This window comes from Malania oleifera, chromosome 4 (assembly GCF_029873635.1).
Source record: "Malania oleifera isolate guangnan ecotype guangnan chromosome 4, ASM2987363v1, whole genome shotgun sequence".
Taxonomy (NCBI): domain Eukaryota; kingdom Viridiplantae; phylum Streptophyta; class Magnoliopsida; order Santalales; family Ximeniaceae; genus Malania; species Malania oleifera.
In genome coordinates, this window is record NC_080420.1 from 59437107 (window position 1) to 59454777 (window position 17671).

Sequence of the window (17671 nt, forward strand, 5' to 3'; positions counted from 1 at the left end):
AATAACAATCACAACAACAACAAGAACAATAATCACAATAATTGTGCATCTACAAATATTTAAATACACATACATATATATATTTGTATTCGTATTCGTATTCGCATTCTTATTCATGCAAACTCACACACACATATGTGCCCACATATGCACATATATATATATATATATATATATATATATATATGCATATTACATATACTCAAGCATGCATAACTATTCTTATTCATGCAAATACACAAATGTTCACACATGGATACATGTTCATACTTATACACATGCTCTTGTATCCATATTCTCGTATGCATATAAAAACACTTATGCATATGGACACACACCTACATACATACACATCATGCACATATAAACTTACAAATGTTTATGCATGCATCTATGTTCATACATACATGCATGCATGTGTCAAACTATTTTTTTAATTCAATAATGAAACCACAATTGTGTTCTCTAACCTCTTCGTAATGCAATCAAGTCAACAAGTGTCTTAAGTATTCATATTATGAAATCCACAAGATTGAAGATTTGTATGTGGTCATAGCATCTCATCATTAATCCAATGGTTTTAACGTTGTGTAACATAACCAAGGAGATTATTCCTTATGTCTAGGTAGAATACCAAATATATGATTAAGAATGCCTTTGATCATTTGTAAAATTTCCTCTTCTTTGCATGCGGTTATGAAGTTCACTGCAAAAAAGAATAAAAGAGAAACCACTCATTACTACATAGTATACTTGTAGAACTCAAATATTAGAGCTACTCAAATCACCAATAAAACTTGCCAATGAATTGCAAATAGTGATTTTGATCTTTGGAGAATGAACAACTCCTAAGTCTTGACATTTGATCTATATATTAAATTGTAACTCTAAATTAGAGCAGAAATGATTAATGTGTAAAATATTGTGTTCACCGACTATTAATTTTTTGTAGCAAAATATCCTTACATGGATATATTCTTTGTATGATATTAAATTAACTTTATGTTTGAACAAGCTAGTAATAATAAAATTAGAATGTGGTTTTCTTTACTTTAATTTACATGATTCCATACATGGTTAGAGATTGATTAGATGGTGTTGCTAGAGTAGACATAAGTGCTATCTTTATCCTTTATATCATTTCACCCATCTTGATATTGTGATAAGCTTGGACTCACCACGATCAAACATGTAGTCTACAAGTTTGAACCCCTTTGTAGCCTTTTGCCCACCCATTTGTTATTTGGGAATTTGGCTAGATACGGCCAAATCAATTCCATAAATGCCCCGCTTTAGGACCCAAAAGCCTCTTTGGGATTACTAAAATGCCATTATTGTAAGCAAGCCTCCAAGTTAGGGCAAATGTGCTCTCAAGCCCTAAACTTTGGCAAAATAACAGTCCATTTTGCAGACAAATACAATTTTGAACTGGGGAGGGGGGCAACAAGGTGTCTACTCATCTATAATGGTTAAAAAACATATCTTACCCATTAGCTATAGTTCCTACCATCCCTAAGACAATAAACTCACATGATAATGCTGGTCATGTCAAGTAGTGGCTTGTTATGAACTATCCAGCCTATATCATGATATCTTTAATGACAAAGTTTTTGTTACATGCAACTCCAATTTAAGCAATTTAAGCAATTCTATAGTATTTTAACCTGGTAATTTTTTGCAATTACAAGATTTGCCAAATTCATTTATGGCTTCACATAATATAAGTATGTTTTTACTAAGCAGTTACTTTACAAGACTGCATATTAGGCACATATGATTGTTCTTTCCCATTTTAAATTTTGTTCTTTGCACAGATTGTCACAATATGAAAATTAAAAGAAAAGGCAAATGGAATTTCGCTAATCTATAAAGGGATATCGAGTAAGAAAACTTTTAACCACTTCACCTAAATACCTGCCACCATAAAGGTAATAAACTCATATTCCATAATGGAGTGAGCTTTAATAATGTCAAGTTTCCAAGAAATTACACCCTAACCAACATTAAACATAACCACTAGAATAGTTCATCTCATTTGAACAAATCATCCAATTTACATCACTGCATCTCTCTAGCATATAGTTAGAAATCCACTATAAATTATACTAAAATTGAGTCTACTGTCATATATAGTCCTCGTTTCCATATTCTCTCTATCTTTGAAACCTAGTTAGAGTCGTTCATTGAAAAAGCTCCAAAGACCAAAAGTAGCCCATTCATACATACAAGTGAACTTCTTGCCACAGAATTTTAAAAGTGAATGTATAAAAAACCAAATTGAAATAAATCTAATGTGGTGGTTCATTTTTTTTTTTTTTAATCTTTGCTTGATCAGCGTTATCAAAGATTGTATCACTGAAAGAAAATATTTAATAAGACCCTCCCCTATTGGATGTCACAATCAAACCAACAAAATATGAAGTCTAAAGGAGGCTTCCCATGTAATGCGAGGGAAGTGAAAATACAAATAATAGAGCTTAAGAATAAAGTACAAAGAATGTCATAATAAAGAAGAAGAAGAAGAAGAAGAAGAAGATAGAAAACAAGTGTTCAAGACTTTTAATAAACATTAGGAATCACTTAAATTTACAACCAAAGGTTGGGGTCCATCAGCAGAAATGATAACCCTGCTGACCCCCTTGAGTTTGATTCAATAAAGATAAACACTAGAAAAGGACGCACAACACATGAAATAGGCAGCGAGGCGGAGTGAGCACTAGACTCCACCAGTGCCGCCCTAATTCCTACCCCACACTACGTCCGCATAATTGTTTTTTGTTTTTCTTTGTTTAATGGTGGCATTCATGATTTTGAAGGCTCTTAATACAGTCGCCGTATTCCTGCACTAGCTGGTGGTAACAAAACTCCAAAGAAAACCTAAAACAAAGTCATCCTAAAAGAAAATTTTAAAATTATCAAATCAGGAGTGATTGAGTTGGGGGGAGAGGATGAATCTAGACAGCTCACATAAGGACAACTTATTGGGTCAATTGGGTATATAAGAATATTCTATTTCCCCCACCTCAACCTTCATAAATAAATAAATAAATAAATCACAAGTGATGTTTTTAAAACTTATTAAATGTTAAAAAATTAATTAATTCAAATAAATAAAAAATTTTTTTTTCCTTTTTTAGTAAAAGAGAGCGGCACCTCCTAACTTTATTAGAAAATCCCTCACTTATGGCGGAGGAAAATCATGATTACAATTTTGAGACTTTGGGACAACAAAAGCAAATTTTAAAACCCTAAAACTAACTTAACCAACATAAACCAAACACCAGCAACCAAAAAACTAAGAAACTAAAATAACACAAAACATCATGAACGCAAAGAAGGAAAACCCAACAAGTCCAATCGAATCATTCCCCTGACTTGCTGAGGAAGATCATCTTGACAACTATATGATGAAAAAATATCAGATTCACCCTGTTTGGTAAAGAAATCTGCACTTTTATTTGCCTCCCTGTAAACATGTTCCACTTTGAACTATATGCCTCTTAATGCTAATATAAGTTCTTCCCACAATTCCCATAAGTTCCAAACCGAGCACTTCCCAAAATTTATCCACTAAACCAACAAAGCAGAGTCACATGCAATCTCCACTTGATCAAATCCGAGATCTTTGCACAGATTAATCCCTAAAATAATCGTTTTCAATTCAGCCATGTTATTTGTTCCATAACCCAATAATGAGGAAAAAACTGCTTTAAATAAACCCTTTTCATCTCTTATCACGCCTCCACCACCACAATTCCCTGAGTTACCTCTACAGCTCCCATCCACATTCAACTTAACACAACCTATCCCAGGTATACACCATCTGACTACACGAGGAAGACGAACCCCCACATTTTTTACTTGAATATCCAAAGCACGAATGACTACAATATCCGTGCAAGAAGCAGGTGCACATTTATTTAACTTGTTTGAAATGGATCTCAGCCAATATTTAATATCAAGCCACACAGTTCTCACCGAATCATGAATTGATTTCATCCTGACTCTACATCTACGAGTCCAGAGTCTCCAAATGATGAGATTAGGTATAAGACCTACCAAAATGCCTAACTGTGAGGCTCGTCTTGCACAACTAAACCAGACATTAACTCTGCCTTTTCAAGTACTCGTTGTCATACAACTAACAACCAACGCCATTGCTGCTTTTTTCCATACCTCTTGAGTAAAAGATCCAGTGCAAAACACATGGTCTAGAGATTCAATCTTGGCATTTGAACAACAATCACATCGAGAGGTCATCTGGACACCTACTTCTTTAATACAAGTATCAACCGAAAGACAAGCGAACCAAGACTTCCACATACAAATTGACACCCTTTTTGGCAACATAGGATGTCAGATCCATTTTACAACTGAGAATTCCTCTTTATGCTCCCTTATAATTTTTCAAACACTTGCTGTGGTAAATTTCCCATCTATTGAAGGTTTCCAAATTACTGTATTTAGACGCTCCTTACAAGAAATAGCAGAGTTCATTACTTCCTCAGTTTGATCTTCACCCAACAGATCCACTAATAAATCAACATTCCACTCATCTCTATCCCAACAATCTTGAGTTCGAAGCTTATGATTACTGATTTTTTGAACCTTAGCACAAAGGGGGCTGGGGGCTAACCAATGATCAAACTAGAAAGAAGTCGACCCTTTTTTAATTCGAACACGGACATGTTCTAAAACTTCAGGAATCACACGAATAATCTATTTCCAAAATCTGGTTCCTTTCAAATAATGGGATTTGACATCACTTTCTAGTATATATATATATATATGGCTAGAGAGTGATAGATATATAAATTTATGCCCTTTTTTTTTTTTATATTCTCCTATTATTATGTGAATTTGTAATGTTATGAATTCGTGATAAAAGATACTTTCTTCCTCTTAAAAATAAAAAATTACTACATATATAGCAATGATGTGTCCATCACTCAACTTCTAACTTTTCTTAAATAAGTAAATTCCTCTCATACAAGTAAGAAACTTAAATAATTATTTAAACATAAAAATAAACTATATTTTATAATTAATTACAAAGTCAAGTTGAATCAAAACGGATTCCAATTGGTCAAACTTAGCTAGCTTTTTTTATACGCGGTTGTAGTTTGAATAAAAGAGGATTTTAGGTTGGGTAAGCCTATGTGCAACCCTATAGAACATAATATATTATTTATTTATACATTGCACCTTTTCCTAGGCGCAATGTACTGTATCAGTCCACGTGAAATGGTAAAAGATAATTCAACTAGCCAATCCTATGTGATGTGACTTACAACATTACTAGTTAATTAGTATATTAAAAATGGACCTCTTGTCCATCCAAGCGAGTCAAACATAGGAAATGAGGGGGAAAAAGAATAAAAGCTTCCTACCAATTGAGAAATTTTTTTATGAGGGCAGATAAATGAAATTTGCAAATACTTGAAAGGATAAATATTATGTCCCTTGTAAAACTCGCAAAACAATATAAAAAGAAAACAAATTAAGAAATTAAAATCTTTATATTTGTGAGAAAAATAAAATAAAATACATATTTAATTAATATTAATTTTTTTTAATTTTTAATTATATTAAAATTAATTTTCGTTTTTAATAAAACAATTTATTAGAAGCACAAGATAGTCAATCAAAAATGTCACGAAATCTTTGGTCGTTTGGGGATTTTTCCTTAGGGCCGAGGAACATGCATTAGGGTGTATGTGCGCCTTGTTCAGATTATAGTATGGGATAAAAGAAAGGAAGCAATTTTCTAATATTAATGATCGGTATTACTATAGAAGAAAATATAAAATAAAAAATAAATTTTCCCTTTATTTTTCTTTTCCTTCAAATAAAATCCTTAATCTAACCAGATGCTATAAGTACTTAACCTATTTTATATTTTCATAAAGGTATAATTAGTTTAAATCACTTTATATTTTTTATAAGACATTCCAATGTTTAAGATGTGACAAGGAATAAGATATGGGAAATGGACAAGTTCTAGTACAAACTCTTTACAAGTCTCTAATGATCCCAAAAAGTAAATAAAATATTTTTAAAAATAATAAATTTAGATTAAACTCTGATAAAATTCTAATATCATTATATAAATAGTAAGCTTAAAATTTTAAAAAATAACATCTTTTTTTATTATGAAATCATAGACCTCAAAGAAGCTTTCAGATTTAAAAGACTTAAATTTGTTTTTAAATTAGAAAAAACTCACTAATTAATAATTAATTGAACAAAAATAATCATAATTGTAAACTAATTGGCGATTTAGCATTTAGTAAATCACAGTGTGACCCGAAAAAGACAGAAATAATTCTTTTATAAAAGCATACCTTTAACATTTTTGGAAATAATTTATTCTTTCTTCTCACATAACACCAACGTGCACACCCACCCACCCACCCTAATATGATGACCCAAGTCAAACCAAACTCCAACAACACCGTCTAGTTAAAAGGTTCAATGTTCCTTAAAAACTATTCTACTTTCAGTTAGAAAGTCATGTAAGGTCCAATTTCTTGAGTCGAGGACTGGCAGTTCAATCCTTTACCATACGCAGAAAGAAAAATAAAACGTAATACAGATGGACATCTATGGCTAGGCTAAGTTGGTTATTGAGCTTGCAGAAGAATTGACCATTCTTCTGTATTTACTTAATAATTTGTTTAATAAAAAGCAAATAGAATCAAATTGACTTTGTAATATAATTTTTAATTCTATACCAGCATACCATATACTGGGTTAATGTTGTGTTAGAAAATGTGAAGTTCAAGCCTCATGATTAAAACTGCACGAGTTAGATGAAAAAGAAGACAAATTTTGCATCGCGCTAGACTAAATTTCATACGATATAAAATCTAAATTTGGGTTGATAGCGAGTTAGGAACAAATTGGCCAAATGTTGATGCCTAAATCAGTCTCCCCTACGACCCCCTCTATTATTTAAGTGATGATCAACACGGTCGGCTAGTTCTCCACTTCATTTTCCATTCCAAGACACTGAGCACATCAAATTCTCTTTGAAATCAGGAAAAAAAAAAAACCAAATCCAATTGATTCTTAACTCCAAAAAACTCTTTAACTTATAATCCCCAATCCCACGTATTCTTAAATGTTTTTCTCCCTCCCCGTTAATGATGCTTAGAACTAACTTCCTTTAAACTTTCTTCTTCATTTACAATATCATCTTGCCTTCCATGAGAACCCAAAATTCATCCCGTAGAATATTTCCTCTATAAAAAATAAACCCTTCTTACGACCATACAAGTGCTAATTTCATGCCTTGAAATAATTTTTCTGATGTTGCAACTTTTCCATCTCCACCAATCAAATCTTGTACTCCATATTATACAATAGTGAAAAGTCCTTGCTCCTTTGCGCTCTTCCAATTTCGTGTTGAACCTTACCTCGTCCTCTAGCCATCCTCCCAATCCAACCTTCAACTATCTTTCAACCATCATTGTTGACAAGAAATTTCCAGTGTCATTCATATGTAATTGGAGGGTAAAAAGACGGTTTTTCGATTGCTCAGGAGGGCAAGCATTAGACCACCATGATTGATCTACTACCAAATGACATATATGATGCTAGTCCATACCAAGGAAATTGGTTTCATCACTTCCACATGTGATTAGCCATCACTTCAAGGATAATTAGCTTCAGAAATGGTATTATTTAGTTTAAGGAACTATCCCACAAAACATGAATTTAAAATTCAGACAATTCAAACAAGGAAAACAAAATTTAAGTAAAAAATTCCTATGGACTCATAATTATTAACATCAGTTATTCAGTCAGAAACTTAAATTAGGGCGTTGGATAATAGCATCATCTTTTTTAACCTCTTAGAAATCAGGAGGTAAAAATATCTACACCCATATGGCCTAATTCTTCAATGTGGAAAGAGATGGATGCCACAGCTCCCATGTGCATGAGGGAACTACGGAATGGCTGGAATTGCAATGAAGTACATTGTACCCGTGCCAATTTTGACAATTCAATGAACAAGTATAATACAAATTGTATCAGGCTGTTGGTAGCTCAGAAATACTGAAATTTGTTGGGGGTTGGACAAATTTACAAGCTATTAATTTACAATATTGCTACTTGACCTAAATGAGTTAAGCTGATAGATTGTGGACCAACAATGTCTATCGAGTCTTAACAGTCTTCTGCACGTGTGCTTCAATTGCTCGTGAAGAGGTAAGCAAGCAATTAAAAACACGGTGGAGAACATGATAATTTTTAATGTTCACCTTTAGCATAATTAATAAATAAATTCCTTCAGCCTTAAAACATACACTGTTATTGTTGATCTAAGGGAAGTTCTTGCCAGCAGCGCAGGTCTACAGTAGAAGTAGTAGCACGAGCAATATTAATGTTGAATCTAATTCACAAGGTAATTTTCTTTGAATATATATCTCATCCTCTTGACTATAGTAGAGTTTTGTTTAATGAAATAATTTTTAACCAATAAAGAAATGAGTTGCATATTAACATTGTGATTTTATAATCAAAATTGGCGTGCATATTTGATTAGTTCCTAGGCTACATACATACAATAATGTAATAAGTATGTGTCAATGATAGTTTAGAATTTCTGAAATTTGGCAGTAATTTGGGGAAAAAATTTGGCATGTTTATAGATATATAAAATGTGCTGCCTAATTCATGTTGGTCATATCAGAATGCTCTAAGTGAAATAGATCCCTACAAATGTAGGAAAATATATATCTAGAAAGCACTCTCAGTAGGCACCTGAAACAGAGATTTCTGAGAAAGAAACTACTGAGAATGATGCACAAAATTCTCCACTAAGAGAAAATAAAAAGGACCTGTTTCATCACATTAACCAAAACGTTTGATTAATGTTCCACTGTATCAAGTGGAAATAGACCTAGACTTGGACAATCAATAAAAGTTATCATAGTATCCCTAGGAGAAAAATTCAATTTATTGGACGGATGTTTATGAACTAGAGAAAAACACCTTCCATAAGACCAAAAGGACACCTTTGCCATTGAAGAACTTTTGGCTTTAGCCCTAGCCTTCCAAAAGAGGATAACTTTTATCAAGCGATATTATAGGCGCACCATCAAAAGTAGAGGGGTATTGGTGTTGTTATGCAGGACAACAAGTGGGACTTAAGGAAATCGATATAGGGTTAGGGCTACAAAGGAACTTGACGAATATATAGAATTAAGGCAAGAAGATTAGGGAGTCAAATCTAGTTTGAGGCCAATTAATTAGAATACTAAAGCTACGAAGAGACATACCTACTAGCCTCAAGCTAATAGGTTCTAGGAACCAATCCTAAGAAGATGAAAACCTTAGACTTTCTCAGGTTTAAAGCAATCAATTTGCAGCAGCATAATAATAATACTTCTTTCAAATTCAGAAGAAAGGTTATACAAACTAGACCACTCTTCCAACTTTAACCTTAATAACATCCTTTTTTATAGAAAAAAAAAAAACAAATGATACTAGAAGAGATAAAGAAGAATAAATGTACATAGAGCGAGGTTACTAAAACCAGGATCCTATTTGCTAGGATGCTTTGCAGGATCGGATCGTAGGACCGGATCAAGGATCATAATATTTTACTAAATACATAAATAAATATGAAAAATGCATTTGTATGTTGTTTTTTTCATGAACTTCTATAATATAAAACCTACAAAATTGGCTAATAAGTGTTGAAGACTCAAATAATTACAAGTATCTATAGTAGGGCCCTCATATTACAAAAAGAAGCAAAAATGAAGAGTTCAAATTGTTGCATTCCTAACTTAGTCAAATCAGCTTACAAATCAGTCAACATAAAACCATACAACAAAAATATCCATTTTTTCCTTTTTCAGAAAAAAGCCATAAACAAACAAAAGCTAAACTATCAAGCTAGCTTCTACCTTAAATGTTAGCATCCAAGCCACCGTTTATCTCATTGGTATCACTACGACTATCATCAAGACTTAATCAAGGCCAGAATTTAAAATCATCACTATCATTATCATTATGCATCAATGTGTTATTTTCCTATCTTCAATCTTAATTTTAAAGTTTGCACCACTTAATAATCACCAATGAACCAAAAAGTAAATGTTTCAGTCATAATTTCGTCAATGTAAAATAAACTAAATCATTTTCTAAGTTGTCCATTCATGTATAGGTTATAAAACAAATGCGCAGCCTATATGAAAAGTATTTTAGTAAAGATTTTAAAAATATGAAAGAATGTAGTGTAATCAGAATGAATGATTCCTGCATTTCTTTAATTAATTATGTACAACCAAAACTCTTTATAAATAATACAAACTGTGTATCAACAAGGAAAGAATTGCCTAAAATAAGAGCATGAAATCTGCCCAAGTATTAGGCTAGAAATCCCCATACAATCTCTAGTATCATTGACCCATTATTATGGGATTTCTAATAATCCTCGAGATTTCTACGCTCCGCTCTAGTTGGATCATAAATGTTGACCATATGCAACTTGTATGTGAAATCATCAAAACCTTGTCGAGGTAGTCCTTTGGCGAAGATGTCGGCTGTTTGCTCTTTGGTAGGAACATAAGTCATGCAAATGGTTCCTTCTTCAACCTTTTCCTTAATAAAGTGTCTGTCCACTTCTACAAGTTTGGTCCTGTCTTGCTAGATTGGATTGAGAGAGATGTTAATGGCTGCTTTGTTATCATAGTAGAGTTTGATAGGGAACTTTACCGTGACATGTAACTCCTCCAAGAGTTTCTGTAACCATAGTCCTTCACATATCCCTTGCGCCACTACTCTAAACTCTGCTTCAGCACTACTTCTGACCACAACGTTCTATTTTTTGCTTCTCCAAGTCACCAAGTTTCCCCATACAAAGGTGCAATACCCAGAAGTAGACCTTCTATCTTCTGCTGATCCTACCCAATCAGCATTTGTGAAGACTTCTATTTCTTTGCTTTCACATTTTGTGAAGAATAGTCCTTTGCCTGGAGATCCCTTGATATATCTAAAAATCATGTACACTACTTCTAGGTGACTTTCCCTTGGTGAATGCATGTGTTGACTCACTACACTTACTGCAAATGCGATGTTGGGCCTAGTGTGTGATAAGTTAATTAGTTTGCCAACATTCTGATACCTTGCTCGTTCAATAGGTTTTCCGATGTCTTCTCTTCTTTTTCCTGCTTCAACGGGGGTATCGCTTGGTTTGCACCTCAGCATGCCAGTTTCAGTTAGAAGGTCTAGGACATACTTCCTCTAAGACACACCAATTCCCTTCTTTGATCTAGCAACTTCTATCCCCAAAAAATACAGCATTTGTCCCAAATCTTTTACCTCAAACTCAGTGGCCAAGACTTTTTTCAACCTATCCATCTCTACTATGTTGTCTCCAATTAGGATGATGTCATCGACATATACAATCAAAATTGCTTTCTTCCCATCTTCAGACTGCCAAAAGAACATAGTATGGTCTGATTGTCCTTGCCGATATCCTTGGTTTCTATTCACCTTTGTAAATTTATCGAACCAAGCTCTTGGAGACTGTTTGAGTCCATATAGGGACTTTTTGAGTTTGCATACTCTGTTTTCTTCACCCCTTTTACAAAGTCTGGTGGTATCGTCACGAAGACTTCTTCTTCTAATTCGCCATTCAGAAAAGCATTCCTGATGTCAAGTTGTTGGAGTGGCCAATCTAGGTTGGCTGCCAAGGCTGGAAGAACTTGGACGGTATTCAGTTTTTCCACGGGTGCAAAAGTCTTTGTGTAGTCAATGCGATAGGTTTGAGTAAACCCTTTTGCAACAAGGCGGGCTTTGTACCATTCCACTATCCCATCAACTTTGTATTTCACAGTAAACACCCATTTGCAGCCCACTGGTTTCTTCCCCCTCAGTAGTATCATCACATGCCACGTTCCATTTTTTTCCAAGGCCCGCATTTCCTCCATAACTGCCTCTCTCCATTCAAGGATCTCAAAGGCTTCCTGAATATTCTTTGGAATTTTTGTCCTGTCAAGATTAGAGGTAAAAGCACGTCATCCTTTAGACAATGTATTGTAAAACATGAATTTGGAAATGGGATGGAGAGTACATAACCGAGTTTGTTTTCTGAGAGCAATTGGTAAATTGAGATCAGCCTGTGCAGGTTTATCAAAGGAGGACTCAAGATTACTTGAAGACATTACCTGATCAAGAGTGGATGAAGACTCATGGTTGCTTGGATCTATCATCGGTTCCTACTCTTTTGGTGCCTCAGGTATGAGATTCTATGTGTCCTTTAATTTTTGGCTTTCTTGAGTAGACAAGTATCTCCTTGTTATATTGTTTTCTTGCAACTCCTCTCGAATTCAAGTTTTCTTCCGTATTTGGCAAATTAGAAGCACTTTTCAAGACAAGCTCAGTGTTTGGGATAGGTTTAGTGTTTGGGACATGCTCCGGTCCAGTAATAAAGGTATTGAAGTCCAAAATTTGAGCTTCTTTACTACTCAAAGTCTCCCCCTGAAGCAAGGGCTTTTGGAAGTAAGGAGTAGTTTCAAAGAAAGTAACATCAAGATTAACCAATACCTTTTTGTGGTAGGATAATAACATTTGTACCCTTTTTGGGTAGGAGAATAGCCAAGAAAGACACACTTGAGGGCACATGGATCCAGTTTATGTCGATGATGTATATGGACAAAAGCAGTACAACCAAACACTTTGAGAGAGAGAGATTTGATCTAAGACGAGAGTTTGGAAAAAATGCCTGGAATTTTTGAAGAGGTGAGGCAAAAGAGAGAACTCGACTAGGCATTCTATTAATGAGATATATAGCTGTGAGAATGGCATCACCCCCAAAACATTTTTGGCATATTGGTAGTAAACAACAATGCACGAGCTACTTCAAGGATATGTCTGTTTTTTCGTTCGGAAACCTCATTTTGTTGGGCGGTGTCGACACAGGAACTTTGATGAATTATTCCATGTTCTTGGAGATAATTTCCCAAAATACGATTAAAATATTCCATGCAATTATCTGTTCGCATAATTTGAATTTTTGTGTGAAATTGTGTTTGAATCATGGATCAATTTTGTCTTTCAACAAGTATACCCAACAAATATGAGTGTGGTTATCAATAAAAGTAACAAACCATTTTGTGCGAGTATGATTGAGAGTGCTAAATGGGCCCCATACATCACTATGAATCATAGTAAACGGTGAGGTTGGTTTGTATTTGGACTTTGGGAAAGAAGTAAATTGATGTTTTGCAATTTCACAAATCTCACATTGAAAATCAAATGATGTTTTATTCGAACAAATGGAAGGAAATAATTGTCTCAAATACTGGAAATTGGGATGACCCATTCTAAAATGCCATAACAACATATCACTATCCTTAGGAACAGCTGCAAAATCACAAATAGCAATTTGACGGTGTTCACTCACATTAGCCTCCTCAAAGTAATAGAGTCTCTCACACTCCCTAGCACTGCCAATCGTCTTCCCTGATGATAGGTCTTGAAAAACACAATGGGAGGAAAGAAATTTAGTAGAACAATTGGATTTCTTAGTTAACTGGCTAATGGATAGTAAGTTGCAGGATAAATTAGGAACATGAAGAACGGACTCCAATGTGATGGAGTCAGAGTCAGATATTCCCTTTGCATGCAACAGATGAAAGTGATCCATTTGCAATTTTAACTTTCAAATTTCCAGCACAAGGTGAATATGATGAGAAAAGATGATAGGCATCGGTCATGTGGTCAAAGGCACCAGAATCAATAATCCAAGGAGTTTTGGATCTAGAGGTTGTACACAAGGCTTGCAAAAAATTACCTCTTTGGGCTAAAGAACCCAAAGAAATATTTGTGGAAGATTGACCCAAGGTCTAAAAGGTAGAGAACATCTTGTAGAGTTGTTCCAACTGCTCAGAGTTAAATGCAACACTTGAATTGGAACTATTACTGCTTTTCTTCCCTTGAGGTCTCTCGGCTTGATTATTAATCGTGGCTTGGTAGCCCCGATTTTTTTTGCCTTGACGTGGCTTCAAGTTAGCCGGCTTCCCCTGTATCTCCCAACACGTCTCCTTAGTGTGGCCATTTTTTCAACAATGTTCACACTAGGGGCGTCCCTTCTGTTGTCTTGAACTAGATCCTGGAAGAGTCCCTCGAGACACCAAGGTAGACATTTCTAGTCTAGTATGGTCAGTAGAGATCGTCTCCATCAGCATCACCTTACGCCTACTTTCTTCTTGACTCACTTCTAAGAAAACTTCACATGTTGATGGTAAAGGACGACGACCCAGAATTCTTCCATGGACATCATCAAGGGCCTGATTTAATCCAACAAGAAACTCAAACACCCATTCATTTTCGAGGCGTTTTTTATATCAGACACTATCCCCCGAGCATTCCCACTTTTCTTCAAAACTCAGATCATGTTCTTGCCAAACAGCAATCATCTCCATAGAGTCATCCATAACATCCCTTTCTCCCTGCTTCATCTACCATAGTCGCATCTTAAGCTCGAAGATTTGGGAGGAGTTCTCGGTGTTGGAGAAGGTCTCGTGGACGGCATCCCAAACTTCCTTTTCCAATTGCAAGAAGAGATAAGTCCTCTCGATTGACGGCTTCATGGAGTTCACTAGCCACATCGTGACCATGGAGTTCTCCAATTTCCATTTCTGAAGGGCAGCAGTTTCGGTTGGGGCAGATCTCCATGTCTCGCCGATAAGAAATCCTAACTTTCACTTGTCATCGATCACAAGTTTGATTGATTATGCCCATTCTCAGAAATTCTTGCCATTCATCTTATCCACCGTGAGCTAGAAGGACAAGTTGTCGAGTCCTGTTGAGCCCATGGTGGAGATAGCTTCATTCTCACCCTCGTGGGATTCAGAGGTCACCAAACCTCTGCTTTGGCCGGCGGTTTCTGCCATTGATAGCTAGGTTTAATCTCCTAGCTCTGATACCATGTAATCAGAATGAATGATTTCTGTATTTCTATAATTAATTCTATACAACCACAACTTTATATAAATAATACAAGCCGTGTATCAACAAGGAAAGAATTGCCTAAAATAAGAGCATGAAATCTGCCCAAGTATTAGGCTAGAAATCCCAATACAATCTCTAGTATCATTGACCCATTATTCTCGAGATTTCTAATAATCCTCGGAATTCTACATGTAGGGTTTTACAATGCTACCACAATCCTACTCCGATCCTACTATGATCCTACTAATTTGCAATACTAGGTAGGATCAGGATCGCTTTAGTAAAGCAGGATTGTAGGGCTGTAGGATTGTACGATCCTACAACATGGATCATGATTTTTACAACCATGACATAGAAAAGGATAAGACATAAATAAATAACACAATCAAGTTAATGAAGCCTGCCAATCTCAATTTGAAAAGCATGTTCCCTTAAAGCACCTTGCTATAAAAGCTTAAAAAGAAGACGTATACCATATCCAGTCCCAAAGCAAATATAAATTCAACCCATATCCAATAAAAATATACACATTATATTCCAACATTATTCCTCACAAAACAGCAAAAACCACACATCTCCACGAATAACCAGCATCTCTACTCCTCCCAAAAGCTCTAAAAGATATATGCTAAAGATGTGCCATCACCTCAGAAAAAACCAAATTCTCTCCAAATAATCCAAACAACCTATATACACACCCCAAGTAAACAAACAATGTACAAAAAGATAAGAAGCAGCCTCTTAACTGTTAAAGCACAAAGTACAATCATCTGAGAGCAATGCCTTAGGTCTCTTACTCTGCAACAAATTGTTGGTGTTAACTCTATTATGACCAACCAAATGAACACTTCGATCTTAGATAGACTTTCGCTTTCCAAATACTATGATGAATTAGAAAAGACAGGATTTAGATATAATCAGCTGATGAGGGAAAGATTTACAAGAAAAAAACTCCTGATATATCTAAATCCCAAACCCGAACATCCGTCCTATTTGAAGGGCAACAAACCTCTTTAAAAGTGAAAACAAAGAAGAGAGTTCCTCCACCTCCCTAACATTTATTTTTTCATTTTTTTACTTTTATTTTTTGAAAATGAAATCTCTAGTGGAAGTACTACAAACAGTGATCAAAAAGGAAAAAAAAAAATGACAGCATTATGGAACATAGAAAGGCAATAAAATGAGGAAAAATAATAGATAAGGTGGAATTGACCAACCAAATATCTTCACAAAACAAATATAAGAGCCACTGCCCAATTTATATTTAGTAAAAAGGATCAATAAATATAATTTGTGAAATAGACTTCCAAGGACTCCCAAAAGAACATCTAATACCCAAATTTGCATCCCAATAACTCACTTGCAAGCCAAGCTTACTTCTTATAACTCAGTGCCACAAGAAGTTCACTTCTGAAGGCAAACTGCCAAAACCATTTACCTGATAGAGTTGTGGATTTAGCCACCAAGTTTCCATTATTAACCCTAATAATAATTAATCTCAACCAACAAAACTAAGCTAGCCATGACCTACGGTAACTCATCAAACAAAATAAAACAAATACTCAAATTCTTAGAGCACTTGCACTATACTTTGTATAGTGTTGTTACTGTCCTACATAGAGTACTTGAACTAAACATTCAAGTCAACTTTGAGGTCAATCATCCACCATCATCGTACCAAAACAAATACTTTGGTTGAAAAATTCACCCTTTCTATTCAATTCCTTTGGTTGCTAAATTTGCTTTGATACCCAATTGATGCTCATAGTATGCCCTAGAAGCCAATCAGTTGGCTAGAACATTTTAATACTTTTCCATATTACAATTAATAAAAGTACGTTTACCATTTATGTCACATAAATATTGTCTTTATTACATGATTAATTTCATAGAATGAGATAAGTTCTTAAGAAGGTTAAAAAGATGAGACTTAATACTTCTTAATGCTTAATTCTTAAACGTGCCTAGTCATAAAACTGTGAATTGTGCACTAACAATTAGAACAGAGTGGCCTATACTGGGTTAGCACTAGCAGGGCACCTAATCTCCTGTCTTTGGCATCGAGACAGAAGACAAATATAGCGGTGCATACTGCGGGTTAAATACAAAGTACACTGAGCATGACCATCTTATGAGTATCTGAATGTAGTTTTACAAGTGACAACCTGCGAATTCAATATTCTCAGTTACAATTATGTGAACTGGCCCTAGAATTAATGCTTGATAGTTGTCATGTAATTGAACTTCAAAACTTTGACCATGCAATGTATTTATACTCACAAAGAAGCATAACATGCATCAATTGGGTTTAATAATTTTTTTCTAGAGACAAATGAGAACATGACATAGCATCTATCACTCTCAGCGAAAAAAAAAAAAAAAGGAATGCCCTATTTGACTTGTTGAGATAGTCCTTGGTCAAGGTGACCATTTAAGGAGCCATATCGCATTGCAATTATACATACATATGACCTAGGAGCTCAACAATAATTCAATATATTATTGGTTTAATTGAGGGATAGTTGTTGGTCGAGGGATCTATGATGTTGGTAGCTGAAGTGCAATATGTTCTCTTCCAATATCTAATTTCGATAGCCATGATATACTACTAGGTGTCACTCAAAAATAATGGAAGTCCTGATATCTAGTTCAATTTAATTAGAAGCTTTAATTGTGACAATAATAGAGACTAATGTCA

The 17671-nt window shown here is 34.7% G+C and overlaps 1 protein-coding gene across 2 annotated transcripts in view; it reads right to left on the reverse strand.

Annotated features, from left to right (window-relative positions):
- Nucleotides 1-456: 456 nt before the first annotated feature.
- Nucleotides 457-17671, reverse strand: part of LOC131153383 (cyclin-J18) — a 63657-nt gene continuing 46442 nt past the window's right edge. For both annotated transcript variants that reach the window (XM_058105655.1, XM_058105656.1), the window contains one exon: nucleotides 457-706. In XM_058105655.1, coding sequence (XP_057961638.1) covers nucleotides 609-706 — 98 coding nt within the window. In that variant the 3' untranslated portion in view covers nucleotides 457-608. The remainder of the gene's footprint in view (nucleotides 707-17671) is intronic.